Source organism: Macrobrachium nipponense, chromosome 2 (genome assembly GCF_015104395.2).
Source record: "Macrobrachium nipponense isolate FS-2020 chromosome 2, ASM1510439v2, whole genome shotgun sequence".
Classification (NCBI taxonomy): domain Eukaryota; kingdom Metazoa; phylum Arthropoda; class Malacostraca; order Decapoda; family Palaemonidae; genus Macrobrachium; species Macrobrachium nipponense.
Window position 1 is genome coordinate 104,843,543 of NC_087201.1, and position 19,575 is coordinate 104,863,117.

General features: G+C 40.6%; 1 protein-coding gene across 3 annotated transcripts in view; it reads right to left on the reverse strand.

Moving 5' to 3' along the window:
- The window catches only part of LOC135220882 (methionine-R-sulfoxide reductase B1-A-like), a 171,101-nt gene extending 152,211 nt beyond the window's left edge, over positions 1 to 18,890 (reverse strand). The window contains exons 1-2 of one of the 3 annotated variants that reach the window (XM_064258490.1): positions 18,259 to 18,756; positions 713 to 855 (exon numbers count right to left, since the gene is read on the reverse strand). In XM_064258490.1, the coding sequence (XP_064114560.1) occupies positions 713 to 855; positions 18,259 to 18,313 (198 nt within the window). In that variant the 5' untranslated portion in view covers positions 18,314 to 18,756. Of the gene's footprint in view, positions 1 to 712; positions 856 to 18,258 lie in introns of all 3 variants that reach the window. The other 2 variants (XM_064258491.1, XM_064258489.1) reach the window with 2 other exon arrangements.
- Positions 18,891 to 19,575: the final 685 nt, after the last annotated feature.

The following is a 19,575-nucleotide window of genomic DNA, read 5'->3' on the forward strand; positions in this document are numbered from 1 at the left end:
AGCACCTAATTTGGGTAGAGGTTATGAAAAGCTTCAAACCAAGAACCACAAATAACAGTTAAAACATTTTACACTCCAAGATTGCAGCAACCAGAGTAGGACCAAAGATAAATCCCCTAAAATTAAGTTTGGTTGAAAGAGTTGACTTGGGAAAAGGTTATGAAAAGCTTCAAATCCAAAAACACAAACACAGTTAAAACATTTTCCACTCCATGATAACAGCAACCAGAGCAGAACCATACTCTCAAATCTATTCAACATCACTGAACTAAAACCAACTAAGCCAACAAGAACAACAAGTAAGTCACCAAAAAACTGCTACAGGCAACTGGTTATCAAAAGAAGTTTTCAACAACTATTATTCTAGTACAATATCTCCACTGACCAGCAAAACAGTATAATTTCTAAATATTTGGTTAAGGCCAATTAGATTTTTCTAGCGATTTGCAAGTCTTCTACTCTGTACTCTAGTAAGGAAAGCTTTAAAATTATCATAAGCATTTATGTAGGACTTTTATTACTCATTGTACTAATCTTACCACCAAGTATTTAAATTCACCTTAAAATAACTTCAGTCTGATTACTGCAGAAGTGGATGAAAGAGAATATATTTGTATTATAAACGAAATATGAAAATGGCAGTACTGTAAGCCAGTTTGAGATATTAACTATATATTTCTAACCATGCCCATGCCATTTTCCAAAACATTACCTTGTAGGCAAGTTTACTTTCTTTCCTTTTACGGACAGAGTCATTTTTTAATGTTCTCACAAATGCTGGCCAAGGACTATTATGCTTGTATTTCATCTTACTAGAAAACAATTCATTGTTGCATTTACGACAAACATAGACACCTGAAAAAGAAAACTTATTTTAAGTAAGCTTGAGTAACTCTTTGGACCCTCAAGGCTTCAACAAGTCCAAAACATAGCCTAATTTCACCAATTTCAAAGTTTTGTGTGTATATTATACCCAGTTTGGAGGGTCAAACACATACCGAATGGCAACAGAGAGAGAGAGAGAGAGAGAGAGAGAGAGAGAGAGAGAGAGAGAGAGAGAGAGAGAGAGAGAAAGGAAGGCAAAGGAACAAAGAAGAAAGGGGTGGCAGTGGAGGGGGAGGGGGGGGAGAGGGTAGGTGGAGCTTTATACGCGTGTTCATATCCATTTCTGCATAATGGAGTTTTTGACTCTTGGTACAAGGACAAGTGTCGTTATTCTTTACGATTAGTGATTCACGATACCCTTATAAATTACGGCACTGGGTGTAATGCACTATAGCAAAATCTCGTTCTGATACGAGTGTTCGTTACAGAAATAGGTATTGCCCAAAAAACGTGCTTGCACTGTCTCTGAAACCCATAGTAGGTATGCTGCTTAGTTGTCAATCAAGTTTTTTGTAATCAAGTATTTTTTGTAATAAAGTATTTTTTGAATAAATTTATATTTTTCTCAATTCAAAACATATGCCCCTCAAGGCTAACTTTCCTCTTTTAACGACTTTCTGGTCATTGCATTTGGCCCCACCTAATTTCTTATGGTGCGAAAAACAGAGGCCAGGGACTGAAAATGATTGCGTCACACTACGGCGATAATCCGGCAGTAAAACATCTTCATATATCCAAAAAGTAAATAATAGAGATATATGCGTATTACGCTTATATACCAATTACATGAAAAGCTGATAGTCTGCATGAATAACTGGTAAACTGTTCTGCAAGAAAGTTGAGTAAAGCAATTATATACAATAGGTACGGAAGTCAAGAAGTCGTGACGTCATAATACAGGACTTAAAACGTTCTAATTCCAAAAAATAATTACTTAAATTTGAGTCGGATCGAGTTACTTTTTCAATAACGAATATTTTCAATTAATCTCTATGTAAAATATTGATGTTTTACTATTTATTTAAAAAATTACCGAAGTGCACTCTTCGTCGTCGTCTTCTACAAAACAGTTGTTTACTCGGTGAGGAAAAGTTTTCCGATTGTTGTGATGAAAGTGCCCCAGCGTCTGTGGGTACAAGTGGTGGTGTGATTTATCACAGGAAATGGTTAGTTTATTGACACAAGCGACTCCGTAAACATCGAGATGGTGGCGTCAATCTTCTAAATACTTCGAGTGTAAGTAAAAACAAAAGTTGAACGCGTTTTGGTGAGATTTAACACTACGTTTGACACCGTTTTTCTCTACCCTCTGTTTAAATCTTAAAATTTGGCCTTAATTTCTAACTTTGGAGAAAATACTTACTTCGAAAGGAGAGTAGAGGTCTTTAGCTCCGTTTCTCACCAACAAGAAGTCGTGACTGATGCCCATCTCCAATGTCAGGACGCGTTCTAATGTACTTTTTTTGGGATTGTCCAAGCTGATCGTACATGGTCCACTCTGGACCCTACGGTTTTTTACCCTAGATATAGGGGGAAAAACCAGCGACTACCAACCCTTATCACGGTGGACAGGTCTTATTCACTCGATATTTAAATGGTGAAACAAGAATACAATTAAAACTCCAAGCATACCATTCAAAAGATTGAAGTTTCGTCAACATAATGTGATATATGAAAGCCCCATACGAACTAAAATAAGCATGTGACGCTCTTCGTAAAATATGTTTTCAAGGCAGTTTTGAAATCCAATATGGCGGCTACCGTGGGATGTACAGGTTTTTGATCAGTGACGAAAATCATCTTTCCCAGCAATCATTTGAACAATGTTAGCGTATGTATGTTGTAATCAGCACAATAAAACAACAGTATGTTGCCTATATTACTGAGAGTATGAAACTTTTCATTCCCGGGGTCATGGTTTGAACTGAATTCATTCTTACCTTGTAATCGGTGGTTTTTATCCTTACTGCCATCACAAATGAAACTCCACAGTGCTTATTTGATTGTTATTATACACATTTTGGTCTCAATTCACTCCACATTGCACTTTAAACAAGTTGCTGTTCCTGGTTCCTAAGCATGCGCGCCACAAACACAGTTACGAACAGCAGACGACGAAACTGCAAAGTTTTATTCCCTAAATTGTTTACTTTATTGTTATTTAGTTCAAATTTACTTTGTTATTTAAAATTTTAATTTAATTCATGTATATTATCCCTTTTTGAACCAAATTACCCCGAAAAATTACAGATATTTCTAAAGTAGATACAATCAAATGTTTCTAACGTTTTCGTACATCTGGCTGCCGAAAACCATAGAGGAACGACTACGGATAAGTGGATTATATAAATTTTTTTTTTTTTTTGCTTTTGTTTTTGCTAGCACTTTTCATTGATTTCAGTCTATATTAGTATTTTGAATTTCTTTAACCCTTAAACGTCGACTGGACGTATTTTACGTCGACATTTTTTGTCTCTCGGGTGCCAACTGGACGTTGTATTACGTCAACATACAAAGTTTTTTTTTAAATTCGCGGAAAAATATACTTTTAGGCCTACAAGCCGAAAAATCTTGATCACGCGCCTTGGGGGATGCTGGGAGTTCACGGATCAAGGTGTTGTTTTTGTTTACAATTGTGATGCAGGCGTGCAAGCGCGAATTCTTTCTTGCCGCACTAAAAGTATCTGTGACACATCTCGGAAATTATTTCGTCACTTTGACATAATTTTTGTACCCTTTTAAATTAGCCGTTACATGGAGATTATATATGAAAATGTTTGCATTTTTATGTACAATACAACAAAAAAATACTCATGATTGTAGCTTTTATTAGTTTTGATATATTTTCATATAAATAACGATAAGTGCCAAAATTTCAACCTTCGGTCAAATTTGACTCTACGAAATGGGTCAAAAAAACGCAATTGTAAGCTAAAACTTATATTTTAGTAATATTCAACCAATTACCTTAATTTTGCAACTAATTGGAAGTCTCTAGCACAATATTTGATTTATGGTGAATTTATGAAAAAACTTTTTCCTTACGTCCGCGCGGTAGCTCTTCCGAAAAAAATTCATACATGCGATTGTGGTAATGTTTGCACCATTTTAAATTTAGCCGGTACAATAAAAGTTTTTATATATGGAAATGTGCCTAATTTCATGCACAATACAACTACAAAAAAACCCATGGTTGTAGCTTTTATCAATTTTGAAATATTTTTTATTTAAAAAATGATGTGACAAAATTTCAACCTTCGGTCAAACTTTGACTACCGAAATGGTTGAAAAACGCAATTGTAAGCTAAAACACTTACAGTCTAGTAATATTCAGTCATTTATCTTCATCTTGAAACAAATTCGAAGTCTCTAGCACAATATTGATATGTAATGATACAATTAAGTTTGTTCATACTTACCTGGCAGATATATATATAGCTGATAATTTCCGACACCGACAGAATTTAAAACTTACGACACACGTAGTGGGAGTCAGGTGGTTAGTACCATTCCCCGCCGCTGGGAGGCGGGGGGTATCAGGAATCATTCCCATTTTCTATTCATAATTTTTATTTCCACTGTCTCCTGAGGGGAGGTGGGCTACTTAATTATATATATCTGCCAGGTAAGTATGACAAACTTAATTGTATCATTACAATATCATTTTGTTCATGCAACTTACCTGTCAGATATATATATAGCTGAATCCCACCTTTGGTGGTGGGAAAGACAGAATAGAGGATTTAGGAAACACATATGCAGATAATTGATATCTTGATTCCTTACCTGTTAGCATAGCTGGCTTCGTGATTACTGCCACGTAAGTCTGCTTGTCTACTAGAGTTGCCAGCAAGGTAGCGACCTATGAAGCTGGTGCACTCCAGATGATCTGTCAACAGGGGCGAGACCACGACGTGACTAGACCATGGACCATACTAATGAGGGCAACGAGACAAAAATACCACCACCTGGCTTAGTTTACCAAAGGCATCCCACTTAACTAAGCTAATGGAAGGGAGGACCGCCCCAGGCGGTCACCCCACAACCATAAACACAAATTAAAAACCCCCACCCTAATCCCTCAAAGGATTGGATGAGTGTTACTCCTGCCCCCAAACAGTGTCTGCAGCAATGTATGGTCCGAGGGAGAAGCAATTTTCGTATGTCCACTTTCACCTCCCGCAGGTAGTGTGAAGCGAACACCGAATTGCTTCTCCAAAATGTGGCATTCAAAATATCTTTGAGAGCCATATTTTTGTGAAAAAGGCTACCGAAGTAGCAATAGCTCTCACCTCGTGAGCTTTTACTTTCAGAAGCTTTAAAATCACTGTCACTACACTTATTATGCGCTTCTTGAATCGTATTCCTGATGAAGAACGCCAGTGCGTTTTTCGACATAGGAAGATCAGGTTTCCTCACTGAACACCACAAATTGTCCGATGAACCTCTGCAAGCTTTAGTTCTCTGCAGATAGAACTTTAGAGCCCTGACAGGACACAGGAATCTCTCACGTTCTTTCCAACTATATCTGACAACCCTTTGATTTCAAAGGACCTCGGCCACGGGTTGGAAGGATTCTCGTTCTTTGCTAAGAACATGGGACTTAAAGAACACACCGCACTACTTTCTGAAAAGCCAATCTGCTTGCTAATGGCCTGAATTTCGCTAACCTCTTCGCCGTCGCCAGAGCGGTTAGGAAGATCGTTTCTTCGTCAGATTCCTGATAGAAAAACTGAATGAAGCGGTTCGAAGTTACTCGGACATCAAAATATTGAGTACCACATCCAAGTTCCACGAGGGGTACTTTAGGCGGACTACCATTCCTAGTCCTCGACGATCTAATGAGATCATGAATGTCCTTATATTTTAGACAAACGAGTCCTCTGTGTCTAAAGACTACAGAAAGCACGCTCCTGTAGCCTTTAATAGTTGGAACAGCCAACTTCACTTCTCTCTCAGATGAAGAAGGAAGTCAGCTATTCTGGCTCACAGAGGTTGTGGGGTGGAGGAAATGCCCTTCTTCATGCACCAGGATCCTGAAGACAGCCCACTTCGATGGTACATAGCGATCGAGGAGGCCTCCTTGCGGTGGCAATCGCCTTCGCCACAGGTCTTGAAAAACCCCTCGCCTCTGGCCAACTTCTTGATAGTCTGAACGCAGTCAGACTCAGAGCGGGGGGGAGGGTTTTTTGGTTTTTGTAGGTACCTCTCGAAGTGGGGCTGTCTGAGTAGATCTTTCCTTAAGGGTAGAGTCCTCGGAAAGTCTACAGGAAGGACATCACCTCTGTGAACCAGTCGGCTGCCGGCCAGAAAGGGGGCGATGAGTGTCATCCTCGCCTCCTTCCGATTGCCGCAAACTTCCTCATCACTTCCCCGAGATCTTGAGCGGATGAAACGCGTATATGTCTAGGTCCCGACCAACTCCAAAGTAGGCGTCTACTGCGACTGCTCCGGGTCCAGAAACTGGGAGCAATAGAGTTTGAAGTCTTCTCGTCCTGGACGTTGCGAAGACATCCAACCTGTGGACAGCCCACAGGTTCCACAGCGACTGGCAAAACCTCTTGGTGAAAGGGTCCACTCTGTCGGCAACAGCTGTCCTCGCCGACTGAGAAGGTCCGCCCGAACATTCTGTACTCCTGACACGAACATTTGTCAGGATCGTGACTTCTTGCGCTTTTGCCCACAAAAGGAGTTCCTTTGCGATGGCAAACAGAGCGCGAGATGAGTTCCCCCTTGATTTCTTAGGTATGCCAGCGCTGTGGTTTGCCGAATTGATCTGAAACGACTTTTGCCGGATACTTCTTCTGGAAAAAACCTGAGAGCCAGATAAATGGCTGACAACTCTTTCAGATTGATGTGCCAGGACACCTGTTCCCCTCTCCAGGTGCCCGACACTTCCTTTCCCTCCGTAGTGTTATTGCCTCCCCAACCCGTGGACGACGCGTCGGAAAACAAACAACTAGGTCGGGGGTTCCGAAGTTTGAGGGAGCCCTTCTGTGAGCTTCCGAGGATCTGACCACCAAACTTAGGTGATCCTTCACCCTCTCTCGTTAAACACAAGATCGCCTCCAGATCTTGCTTGTTCTTCCAACTGTTGGCTAGAAAGAATTGAAGAGGTCTGAGGTGGAGCCTTTCCAGAGAAACAAACTTCTCCAGTGAGGAAATGGTCCCACAGCAAACTCATCAATTCCCTCACGAGCAGTTTCCTTCCCCAGAGAAAGGTCGCCACTTTCTCCAAGCATGAAGTGTCGCCCCTGGGAAAAGAAAAGCCCCGAAAAGCCAATGAGTCCATCTGAATCCCCAGATAGACAAAGATTGAGACGGAGTCAAAATGGCGACTTTTCGAGGTTTACCAGGAAGCCCAGGGACTTTGCTAACGTCATGGTCGTGTGCAGGTCCTCCAGACAACGTTCCCTCCCGCGATGAAGCTCGAATAAGCCAGTCGTCTAGGTAGAGAGAGGATCCGTATATTCTCCAAATGAAGCAGCCTTGCCACGTTCTTCATTAGAATGGTGAAAAACCATCGGCGCGTGTGGTCCAGACCGAAGCAAAGTGCCCTGAATTGGAAAATACCCTTCCCCTTCAGGACAAATCGCAGGTATTTCCTTGATTGGGGATGGATGGGGACGTGAAAAATACGCGTCGGAGGTCTAGTGAGACATCCAATCCCCCGGTCTCAAAGCTGACAGGCACCGATTGAGTCGTCTCCATCTTGAATTTCTTCTTTATCACCGAAGAGATTTAGGCTGCTGACATCGAGGACGGGTCGCCACCCCCCGAATGTTTCGGCACCAGGAACAGGCGGTTGTAAAACCCTGGGCGATTCCAGTTCGAAGACCTGTTCCACCCCGTTGCTTCTCGATCATTTGTTCCAGCAGATCGAAAAGCACTTTCTGCTCTCTCCTCGATAAGAGGGAGACAAATCCTTTGGTGTTGAGGATAGCGGGGGTGACTTCAAGAAAGGGATCCTGTACCCTTTCCTCACGACATCCAGCGACCAAGGGTCGGCATCTCTCTCTTCCCAGGCTTCGCGAATCGAAGAAGCCTGGCTCCTACCGGCGTCTGAAGGACTTTTCCGATCACTTCCTACTCTTTGACGGAGCAGGGTTTTTGTTTTTCCTCTGGAAGAGCCTCTTCCTCGGGAGGCTGCTTTCGAGGAAGGTCCAGCACGAAAGGGCTTCGCGATTTCTTGGCAAACGAAGCCATCCAGAAGATGAAGCAGCTGCTGGCCTTCTAGAAGACTGAGCCAGAAGATCTTGCGTTGCCTTTTCCTGAAGGCTTGAAGCTATGTCCTTAACAAGCCTGGGGAAAGAGATGGTCTGAGAAAGGGAGCGAAAAGCAAGTCGCCTTTTGCGTTGGAGAGGACGGATTTGGGCCGTGAAGTTACAAAAGAAGCGTCTCTTCCCCCCTGAGAATCCCCGAGCTAAAGTGCGTAGCCAACTCCTCAGAACCATCCTGACGGCTTTGTCCATGCAAGAAAGAACGCTGGACAGCTCACCCCCCAGACTAATAGTAATCCGAACTCCTTGACCTGCATCTAAAACTCCAGACACCAGTCGAGAAAGTTGAAGACCTGCTAGAGTCCTGAAGAGGCGTTTTAGGTGAAAGTCGAACTCGTTTTATGGGTCAAGTGACTTTTGATGAAGACAGAAGGGCTCTTCTGGAGGCGTCTACGATGCTCCCCAGAAGTCACCTTGAGCAGAGGCTGGTAGTTTAACGCCTATGTCTTCTCCTGTCTCATACCACATGCTCCTTACCGCAGAGTCTGAACGGCGTAAAGCTAAAGAGGACTTTTCCTGACGCTTTCCTCTTCTCCATCCACTCATGGACTCCGGAACGCTTGCTTCGTGGAAAAGCGACTTTCTTCATTTTAATGAACCCGAAGCCTTCGTGCCTTAAAAGAAGAAATTGAGGAGAGGAGTACGAGGGGCTTCCGGTTGAAAAGTTTGCTAAACCGAACTCCGACTGTAGAAGACGCATCAGAACTTTATAAGTCCGATGAGACAGTAGCTGGTTGCTGTTCCTCCTCTGCTTCTACTAAATCATCGCTAACTCCTTCCTCAGAAACTGGAGAAAGTAGGGAGGAAACTCTGAAGAAAAAACTGACGAACAGGAAGGGTTCCTTCATCCCACCTGAACTTGCATTGGTGAAGAACTGGTGTCTACCAGCGCGCGCTTGGCGTCCGAATTCGCACGTTTTGGCGCCGAACAGTGCGCGCTCGACATCTACTAAACACACGCTTGGCGTCCACTGGCGCGCCACCGAGCGTCCACTAGTGCACGCTTGGGCTTCCACTGGTGGGCGCAGCGTCAGTCGCGAGCGGCTGCCGCTCACTGGTGCACGTTTATCAAACAACAGGTGCGCGTTTGCGGCACCTGAAGCGCGCCCACTTGCACAGAAGCGCGCTCAGTGTCCATCACTCGCTTGCGAACATACGAAGACTTTTGCGAGCGGGGGAGATATTTCATCCTGAGAGCGAGAAGCGAACTTCTCACCTCCTCTAGAGAGCTGCTGGGGAGCAGAACGAACTCTAGAGAGACTCGAACGAAGAGATAGGCGAGCGAGGAGAAAGAGTGGTCTTGACTTCTTCACAGGAAGCTTCTCATCCTTCCTACGACGCGGAAGAGACTCTCTAGCAGCAAGCGCGTCCTGGAAGTTTGCTTGCTGCAGTGATGAATCCTCTATTGTTTGGCGAATCTTCCTGCTCCGGGGAGGGGGACTGATCCTGTGAGCAGGAGAGCGGCGAGGGGACGCCTCCCTCCTCCTCCCAGGTACGGCCTCTTCCCGAGCTCTGGAGCGAACCTGTATCGCTCGTACGAGCTAACTGAATCCAAGTCCGAAGATCTCTACGCCCTTTTCTGCGGCGGAAAAAAAAGCAGCGAACGGCACTGTCAGGCGAAGATCGCAAAGCGGAGAACTAGGACGTGAAGCGTCAACATTACGCGCCGTCCTTTTGTTCAGCGGACGTGAAGCACCTTGAGAACTCCACCCCTTACGTGGGGATGAAGCCTCCGGATGACGAAAAAACACTCCTTGAGGAGACGTGCACGCGCACGCTCCCTGGCAGTCTGGGGATTTTCATCAGTAACTGCCGAAGGCACGTCAGATCGGTGGGGGTTCCTTGTAACCCTCCTTCGGCTTTCGACATGCTCCCCTACCCCCAGGTCTGGGAGTTCAAGCAGAGGGTCCAGGCCTAGAGGCGAAACGAGGCCGATCTGACGCACCCTCCACTACACAAGGGGTATCACTGCACTTTTGCACGTTCACTTTTGCTCTCAAGAGCCAACACTTTCGATTCTAGATTACGAATCGACTCCAATATTAAGGATAAGTATTACTCTCTACAGACACTGCTTCAGGGCCGGAGGCAAAACTACAGGGTTAGGAGCATTAACAGAAGAGGGTTAACAGGAGAAACATTAATTTCTGCACGCCTGAAACACTCCTGGAGGAAGACCTCCTTAACCTATCCTTTTCAAGTTTCCTAAGATAGGTCTCATACGCCTTCCACTCAGAATCTGTTAGTCTTTCGCACTCCTTGCAACGGCTTTCATACACACATTCATGCTCCCTGCAACTCTTACATACCGTATGTGGGTCTACTGAAGCTTTCAGTAGCCTACCTCTACAATCAGTTCTAGAGCAGAACCTAGCGCTAGCTGTACTAGACCCTGACATATTATTCCAAGAAAAGTCCAAACCAAAATCAAATCAATCCACTAATAACGTGTGCCTAGCCACGATCCAATCAATTAATCCAAAAAAGAACCAAAAGGGATACTCAAGTAGCAAAAAGTTTCCAAATCCAGACGGAGGTGCTGTAAACAGATGTTCACAACACCGGCGACAGAAAAATTATGAATAGAAAATGGGAATGATTCCTGATACCCGCCCTCCAGCGGCGGGAATGGGTACTAACCACCTGACTCCCACTACGTGTGTCGTAAGTTTTAAATTCTGTCGGTGTCGGAAATTATCAGCTATATATATATGCTGACAGGTAAGTTGCATGAACAAAATTTAGATTTATGGTGAATTAAAAAAAAAAAAAAACTTTCCTTCCCTCCGCGCGCGGATTCTCCGCCACAAATCTCCGAAATGGGTACGTCCCATTCTCGGAATATTTGCTCCGTTTCATATTAGGCATTTCATAGAGTTTTATATATGAAATGTGCGCAATTTTCATGTAGAATAAAACGAAAAATAATTTGAAGGTTGTAGCTTTTCTAATTTTCCAAAATAATTGCATATAAAAAAATATATAAAAAAATTCAACATTCGGTCAACTTTAACTCGTCAGATATGGTCGAAAACTGCAATTGTAAGCTAATACTCTTACAGTATAGTAATATTCAATCATTTGTCTTCATTTTGAAAGAAATTGGAAGTCTCTAGGACAATATTCAAATTTATGGTGAATTTTTTGAAAAAAAAAAAAAAATATTTGTTTACGTCCGTGCGTTACGAATTCATGCATTATTTTGTGATAATATTTTCTCTGTGTTGCTTTTATCGTTTTACAATGAGTTATATACCAAAATGATTGCAATTTAATGTACATTGTACAACGAAAAAAATTAACTCTTACCTTTAACCGTTTTGCGCATAGCGCGATTGAATACAATTATATGAAAATTTCGTGTTTTTTTTTGCGCTATCATATATCGCATTATTTATATATGATAATGATAATTTTTTCCTTTCTGATGGTTGCATACTAAACTTCAGCCCAATGACAAAAAAGGAGCCAAAAATGAACTCTTAATCTTGAAAACTAAGCGCGCTGTGATTTTGAAAAAATATTTTTTCCGCTTCTGCGCTCACTCCGAAACACCTCCGCCACACGGGAGACAATTTTTATTTTACCGCTTCGGCGTTTAAGGGTTAATAACCGTATGCCAGAAATAAATGTAACCTTTAATGTTTGCATGCTAAGAATGGCAAAATCATCGTTGCCACATTAGTGAAGGCGTCACACATACGCTGATTCATTATTATAAACTGTTTCCATGAATTCTAGTTGTCATAGTAATGCAATAATGATAAAATTGCTTTAATATTTATGTATATATACTTCCAATACATAGCCTAATTTCACCAATTTCAACGTTTTGTGTGTAGTCTTATACCCAGTTTTGGAGGGTCAACACATACCGAATAGCAACAGAGAGAGAGAGAGAAAGGAAGGCGAAGGAAGAAACGAAGAAAGAAAAGGGGTGGCGGTGGAGGTGGGGGAGAGGGTAGGTGGAGCTTTATATGCTTGTTCGTATCCATTTCTGCATAATGGAGTTTTTTGTCGTCTTGGTACAAGGACAAAGTGTCGTATTCTTTACAATTAGTGATTCACGATACCCTTATAAATTACGGCACTGGGTGTAATGCACTATAGCAAAATCTGTTCTGATATGAGTGTTCGTTACAGAATTAGGTATTGCCCAAAAAACAAAAAAAGTGCTTGCACTGTCTTTGAAACCCATAGTAGGTATGCTGCTAAGTTGTCAATCAAGTTTTTTGTAATCAAGTATTTTTTACAAGCTAGCTATTGAACAAATTTGTATTTCTCTCAATCAAAACATATGCCCCTCAATGCTAACTTTCCTCTTTTAACGATTTTCTGGTCATTGCAAATTCGGCCCCATAATTTCTTATGGTGCGAAAACAGAGGCCCAGGGACCAAAAACGATTGCGTCACACTACGGCGATAATCGGGCAGTAAAACATCTTCATATATCCAAAAAGTAAACTAATAAAGATATATATCCGCATTACGATTATACCAATTACATGAAGAGCTGATAATCTGCATGAATAATTGGTAAACTGTTCTGCAAGAAAGTTGAGTAAAGCAATTATTTACAATAGGTACGAAAGTCAAGATGTCGTGACGTCATTATACAGGACTTAAAAGAATGTTCTAATTCCAAAAAATAATTACTTAAATTTGAGTCAGAATCGAGTTACTTTTTCAATAACGAATATTTTCAAATTAATCATCATAAATTTGTAAAATATTGATGTTTTACTATTTATTTAAAAAATTATCGAAGTGCACTCTTCGTCGTCGTCTTCTACAAAACAGTTGTTTACTCGGTGAGGGAAAGTTTTCCGATTGTTGCGATGAAAGTGCCCCAGCGTCTGTGGGTACAAGTGGTGTGCGGATTTATCACAGGAAATGGTTAGTTTATTGACACAAGCGACTCCGTAAACATCGAGATGGCGTCAATCTTCTAAATATTTCGAGTTGTAAGTAAAAATGTTGAACGCGTTTTGGTGAGATTTGCACTACGTTTGACACCGTTTTCACTACCCTCTGTTTAAATCTTAAAATTTGGCCTTAATTTCTAACTTTGGAGAAAATACTTAATTCGAAAAGGAGAGTAGAGGTCTTAGCTCCGTTTCTCATCAACAAGAAGTCGCGACTGATGCCCATCTCCGATGCCAGGACGCGTTATAATGTACTTTTTTTGGGATTGTCCACGCTGATCGTACATGGTTCACTCTGTACCCTAAGGTTTTTTACCCTACTTTTATGACAAGGGATAGCTAATAGCTAGGTAGGCAGGTAGCTACCTATTACCTACGTTTCCTTTTGATAACCAGTAAGGATAGCGTAGTGGATACGTACCTAGGGTGAAACATCACAGCAGGCCAAGCAGGCCACCTATAACAATCAACACCTAGCCACCCTTCCGAAAAAGTACATTATAACGCGTCCTGACACCGAGATGGGCATCAGTCGTGACTTGTTGTTGGTGAGAAACGGAGCTAAAGACCTCTACTCTCCTTTCGAAGTAAGTATTTTCTCCAAAGTTAGAAATTAAGGCCAAATTTTAAGATTTAAACAGAGGGTACTGAAAATGGCCCCCCACCGGCAGTGGAAATCTCACCAAAACGCTTTTTAGAAATTTACTTACAAACAACTAAAAATGTTTCGAAGATTGACGCCATCTCGATGTTTACGGAGTCGCTTTGTGTCAACAAACTTTCCATTTCCTGTGATAAATCCGCACACCACTTGTACCCACAGACGCTGGAGCACTTTTATCACAACAATCGAAACACGATTTCTCACCAACAACAAGCCCAAGAGTAAACAGCTGTTTGGTAGAAGATGACGAGAAGCGTGCTCTTAGCTCATTTTTAAATAAGTAGTAAAAACCATCAATATTTTCACCTATTTATGATGATTAATTTGAAAATATTCGTTATTGAAAAAGTAACTCGACTCTGACTCAAATTTAAGACAGGCAGTCCCGGGTTACGACGGGGGTTCCGTTCTTGAGACGCGTCGTAAGCCGAAATCGTCGTAAGCCGGAACGACGCTTGGAAATATGTCTTAAACTAATAAAAAGTTATATACCTTAACCTGGTTAATCCTGGTTTTTCAGTTTTATTACAACTACATGTTGTCTGAAGTACAGTTGTGGTCCTGTGAAGTTTTATGTACAACCTGGAGTGATTTTGCAAAATCTTGAGGGCTACAAGAACAGCTGATTACTATTTACGTATCATATAGACTAATTAAAGTAAATGTATCTTTAAATAGGCTTATATATTAGTATCAACAAAACATTTCCTGCCATGAGTCAGAGGCCGTTTAATGAAACGAACACTTCTCTGTCCTATCTGTTCAGAAAATAAACGTTACGTCAATCCCCGAGGACCATTGTTTGCCAAAGCGTCTCTCTCTTCTCTCTCTCTGTCTCTCTCTTACTCTCTCTTCTCTCTCTCCTGATCAAATTACATTGGAAACTTGACATACGATTGCCCTAATATACGAATGTTTTGAGATATAACAGAAAATTTGCGAAAAATACAAGCTTTGATATACAACGAAATATTTGAGATACGATTTTGCGATGAGTGTTAGTTGTATAGGCGACCGATAAATGGCGTTCAGTCTGTTTTGTTTGTTGGGTTGGCTGCATGTTAACACGTCGTTTGTTTAGTTCGTGTATTTGCGCTATTTTTCATATTATTTTGTCTATTTTATTATTAACCATGGGTCTCAAAGCTAAAGACAAAGCAGGTGATAAGAAAAAAAACCCAAGAAAATGATTTCGATGGAAGCAAAACATGAAATTATAGCAAAGCATGCACGTGGCGTTGTATCGTCCGATTTGGCAAACGAGTATGGTCGAAAATCCTTCTCATATCCACGATCATCAAGCAGAAGGAAGCTATAAAAACCCCCGAGACCATTGTTGCCAAAGCGTCTCTCTCTCTCTCTCTCTCTCTCTCTCTCTCTCTCTCTCTCTCTCTCTCTCTCTGATCAAATTACGTACTGGATAATGTCTCTCTTTGGATACTTCGATTATGCCAAATATTGAGGGCTACAAGAACAGTTTGATACTATTTACGTATCATATAGACTAATTAAGTAAACGTATCTTTTAAATAGGCTTATATATTAGTATCAACAAAACATTTACTGGCATGAGTCAGAGGCCGTTTAACGAAACGAACACTTCTCTGTCCTTAACTCGGAGCGTCGGAAGACGCTCTCTCTCTCTCTCTCTCTCTCCTCTCCTCTCTCTCTCTCTCTCTCTCTCTCTCTCTCTCTCTGATCAATTACTGGATAATGCTCTCTTTGGATACTTGGAATTTGCGTTGTAATCTAACCAGAAACTTCGTTTTGTTTATTATTACTGGAAACAAGCAATGATTTTTTCATTATTTGCGCTTTTGGACTGTTATATGTAAACTAGTATGTATTCATTCGCTCGGAAAAACTAGTTCCGCATATGAGGCGTCACTAAAAACATTAGAAAAATACAACATAAAAAGTGTCGAAAATTATCATAATCTCAAATTTTTGTTGTAATCTAACCAGAAAACTTATTTTTATTAATATACTGTGCTAAACTATAAAGGATTTTTATCATAGTATGCCGTTTTTTTAAAAGCGTTGTTAACTCGGAGCGTCGGAAGCGTCAGCTCGTAACCTCGGAACAAGCGTCGTAACCCAGGGACGGATTTTTCCATTTGAATATTAAGAAAAAAGCGTCGTAACCTCGGAACGTCGTAAGCCGGGAACCGTCATAAACCCGGGGACCGCCTGTAATTATTTTTTTTCTGAATTAGAACGTTCTTTTAAGTTCTGTATTATGACGTCACGACATCTTGACTTTCGTACCTATTGTAAAAATAATTGCCTATACTCAACTGTCATTGCAGAACAGTTTACCAGGTTTTATTCATGCAGATGTTATCAGCTATCATGTAATTGTTTATAATAGTAATCGCGCATATATATCCTTTATTATTTACTTTTTGGATATATGAAGATGTTTTACTGCTGGATTATCGCCGTAGTGTGACGCAATCGTTTTCGGTCCATGGGCCTCGTCTGTTTTCGCACCATAAGAAATTATGGGGCCGAATTTGCAATGACCAGAAGAAATCGTTAAAAGAGGAAAGTTAGCATGAGGGGCATATGTTTTGACTGAGAAAAATTTATTCAATAGCTAGCTTGTAAAAAATACTTGGTTATAAAAACTTGATTGACAACCAAGCAGCATGTCTACTATGGGTTTCAGAGACAGTGCAAGCACGTTTTTGGGCAATACCTTATTTCTATAACGAACACTCGTAACAGAATGAGATTTTGCTATAGTGCATTACACCCCAGCCGTAATTTATAAGTGTATCGTGAATCACTAATCGTAAAGAATAACGACACTTGTCCTTGTACCAAGAGACAAAAAACTCCATTATGCAGAAAATGGATACGAACACGTGTATAAAGCTCCACCTACCCACTCTCCCCACCCCCCCCCTCCACCGCCTCCCCTTTTCTTTCTTCTTCGTTCCTCCGCCTTCCTTTCTCTCTCTCTCTCTCCTCTCTCTCTCCCTCTCTCTCTCTCTCTCTCTCTCTCTCTCTCTCTGTTGCCATTCGGTACGTGTTGACCCTCCAAAACTGGGTATAAGACTTCACACAAAACGTTGAAATTGGTGAAATTATTAGGCTATGTATTGGAAGTATATATACATATAAATATTAAAGCAATTTTATCATTATTGCATTACTATGACAAATAGAATTCATGGAAACAGTTTTATAATAAATGGAACGGCGTATGTGTGAAGCCTCCACTAATGTGGCAACGATGAATTGCCATTCTTAGCATCAAAACATTAAAGATGCAAACATTAAAGGTTACATTTATTTCTGGCATACGATTATTAAGAAATTCAAAATACTAATAAAGACTGAATCAAATGAAAAAAGTGCTAGCAAAAACAAAAAAGCAAAAAAAAAAAAAAGCGTAGTCGTTCCTCTGCACTTTTCCGTATTCGTTCCTCTATGGTTTTTTCGGCAGCCAGGATGTACGAAAACGTTAGAAACATGTTGATTTATCTACTTTAGATATCTGTAATTTTTCGGGTAATTTGGTTGCAAAAAAGGGAAATATTACATGAATTAAATCAAAAATTTTAAATAACAAAAGTAAATTTAAACTAAATAACGAGTAAATAAGTAAAACAGTTTAGGGAATAAAACTTTGCAGTTTCGTCGTCGTTCGTCGTCTTGCTGTTCAAAATTGTGTTTATGGCGCGCGCTGCTTAGAAACAGGAACAGCAACGGGTTTAAAGTGCAATGTGGAGTGAACTGAGGACCAAAATTGTGTATAATAACAATCAAATAAGCACTGTGGAGTTTTCAGTTGTGATGGCAGTAAGGATAAAAACCGCCGATTACAAGGTAAGAATGAAATTCAGTTCCAACCATAACCCCCTGGGTGGGAATAACAAGTTTCATACTTTCACTAATATAGGCAACAAAAATGTTGTTTTATGTGCTGATTACACTGCAACTTGAGTAAGATCAATAAACGTTACAATACATACGCTAACATTTTGTTTCAAAATGAGTGGTGGGAAGGCTGGGAAAGATGGTGCCGTCACTGATGAGAACCGTCCATGCAAAATGTAGCCGCCATATTGGATTTCAAAACTGCCTGAAAACATATTTTACGAAGAGCTCCACATGCTTATTTTTAGTTCGTATGGGGCTTTCATATATCACAATATGTGACGAAACTTCAGTCTTTTAAATGGTATGCTTTAGAGTTGCAATTATATTCATGTTTCACCAATTAAATATCGAGGTGAATAAGACCCGTCTACCGTGATGAGGGTTGGCCTGTCGTGATGTTTCACCCTATAGGTACTAGGTAGGTAGGTACCTACCTAGTAGCTACTGGGTAGGTACCCAGTATACTAGTACCTACTATAGGCTAGGTACTAGGTAGGTACCTACTAGCTAGGCAGTAGGGCTACTACTAGTGGTACTAGCTAGTAGTACCTAGTAGCCTATATCATTTCGCGCAGAGACTCACCATTTGGCCGATAAACAGCTTAACACTTACCCGCCTCGAATGTATCTCTGTATATCTCCTCTTTAAACCAGGAACAAAAGGCCATTCTGGCAATGTCACGTAGTTTTAAGATGATAATAAACTAAAATTCTGCGTAGGTCGTCAGGGGTTACAACAACTACATAGCAGTGCGTGGGGAACTTGTGTAACCAAGGTATTTCTGTACGGGCAAGTTTTGCGTAGTAATATAAAGACTCATCATATAAAACGGCACTCCCAGAACGTGTATCTGTCTTGCTTAGGCACTTTATTTACTTCAAATGCAATGTATTCTTCCGGTTTCTAAATCGTGAATCACTCTTCCTCTGCCCTTCCACATTATACTTTTTTCTTCTTATTGTTATCTCTAATAATTTCTGATCATGATCATTTATGGCGCTATTTCATCTATCACTCTCCAATAGCATCACTGCCTACAGGCTTGTTGTTAACTGGATATGATTCCTCAACCCATTTCTTGGTTACCATTGGCTATTTTTCCATTGTACTCTTCTCTCATTTGAACATTTCTTTGATCTTTGTTATTAATAAGGTAGCAGGTTATTGCACATTACAGCTCCTAGCAATCTACGACCACTCTCTTCTCTTGTCCCTTCCCCAAACTATCCTTTCTGCACTCTGTGGTTTCCTCAGTTAGTAGTGTGTAATAAACAATAAGGAACACGGCTAATCCGTGATGAACACTGATGTTAATCTCAAATTCTTCTTATGCAGACTACTTGACATGTATTCAAACTGTCTTGAGTACTTGCTCAGTAAGTGTTACTAGTTGTTTCGGTCTTCTGAAAGCTTATCTAATTACCATCACCATTATTATCTTCACTTATAGGTTTTCTCGTTGACGCCCTAACTGACCTCACTTGGTTATCAGGTGGGGCCCATAATTACTCAGTTTTAGTTTATACTATAGCTTTCAACAATAAACTGTTCTTGTGCTGTGTCACGTACACAGTTTATATATATATATAATATATATATATATATATATATATATATATCTATATATATTATATATATATATATATATACATTATATATATACATATAACATATACATTATACATATATATATATATATATATATATATATATATATATATATATATATATATATATATGTTAGATGAAAGAGGGCTAATAATAGAATATATTTAAATGCCATTGTGAGGACCAGATGATTTATTTACAGACAAAACTGAGTTGACATAGACAGGTGCGGACGGGAATGTAGGTGCAGTCTCGCACCGCAAACAGAAATGACTCCAAGACGGTAAATTTGTGTTTTCTTACAGACATTCCTTTAGATAT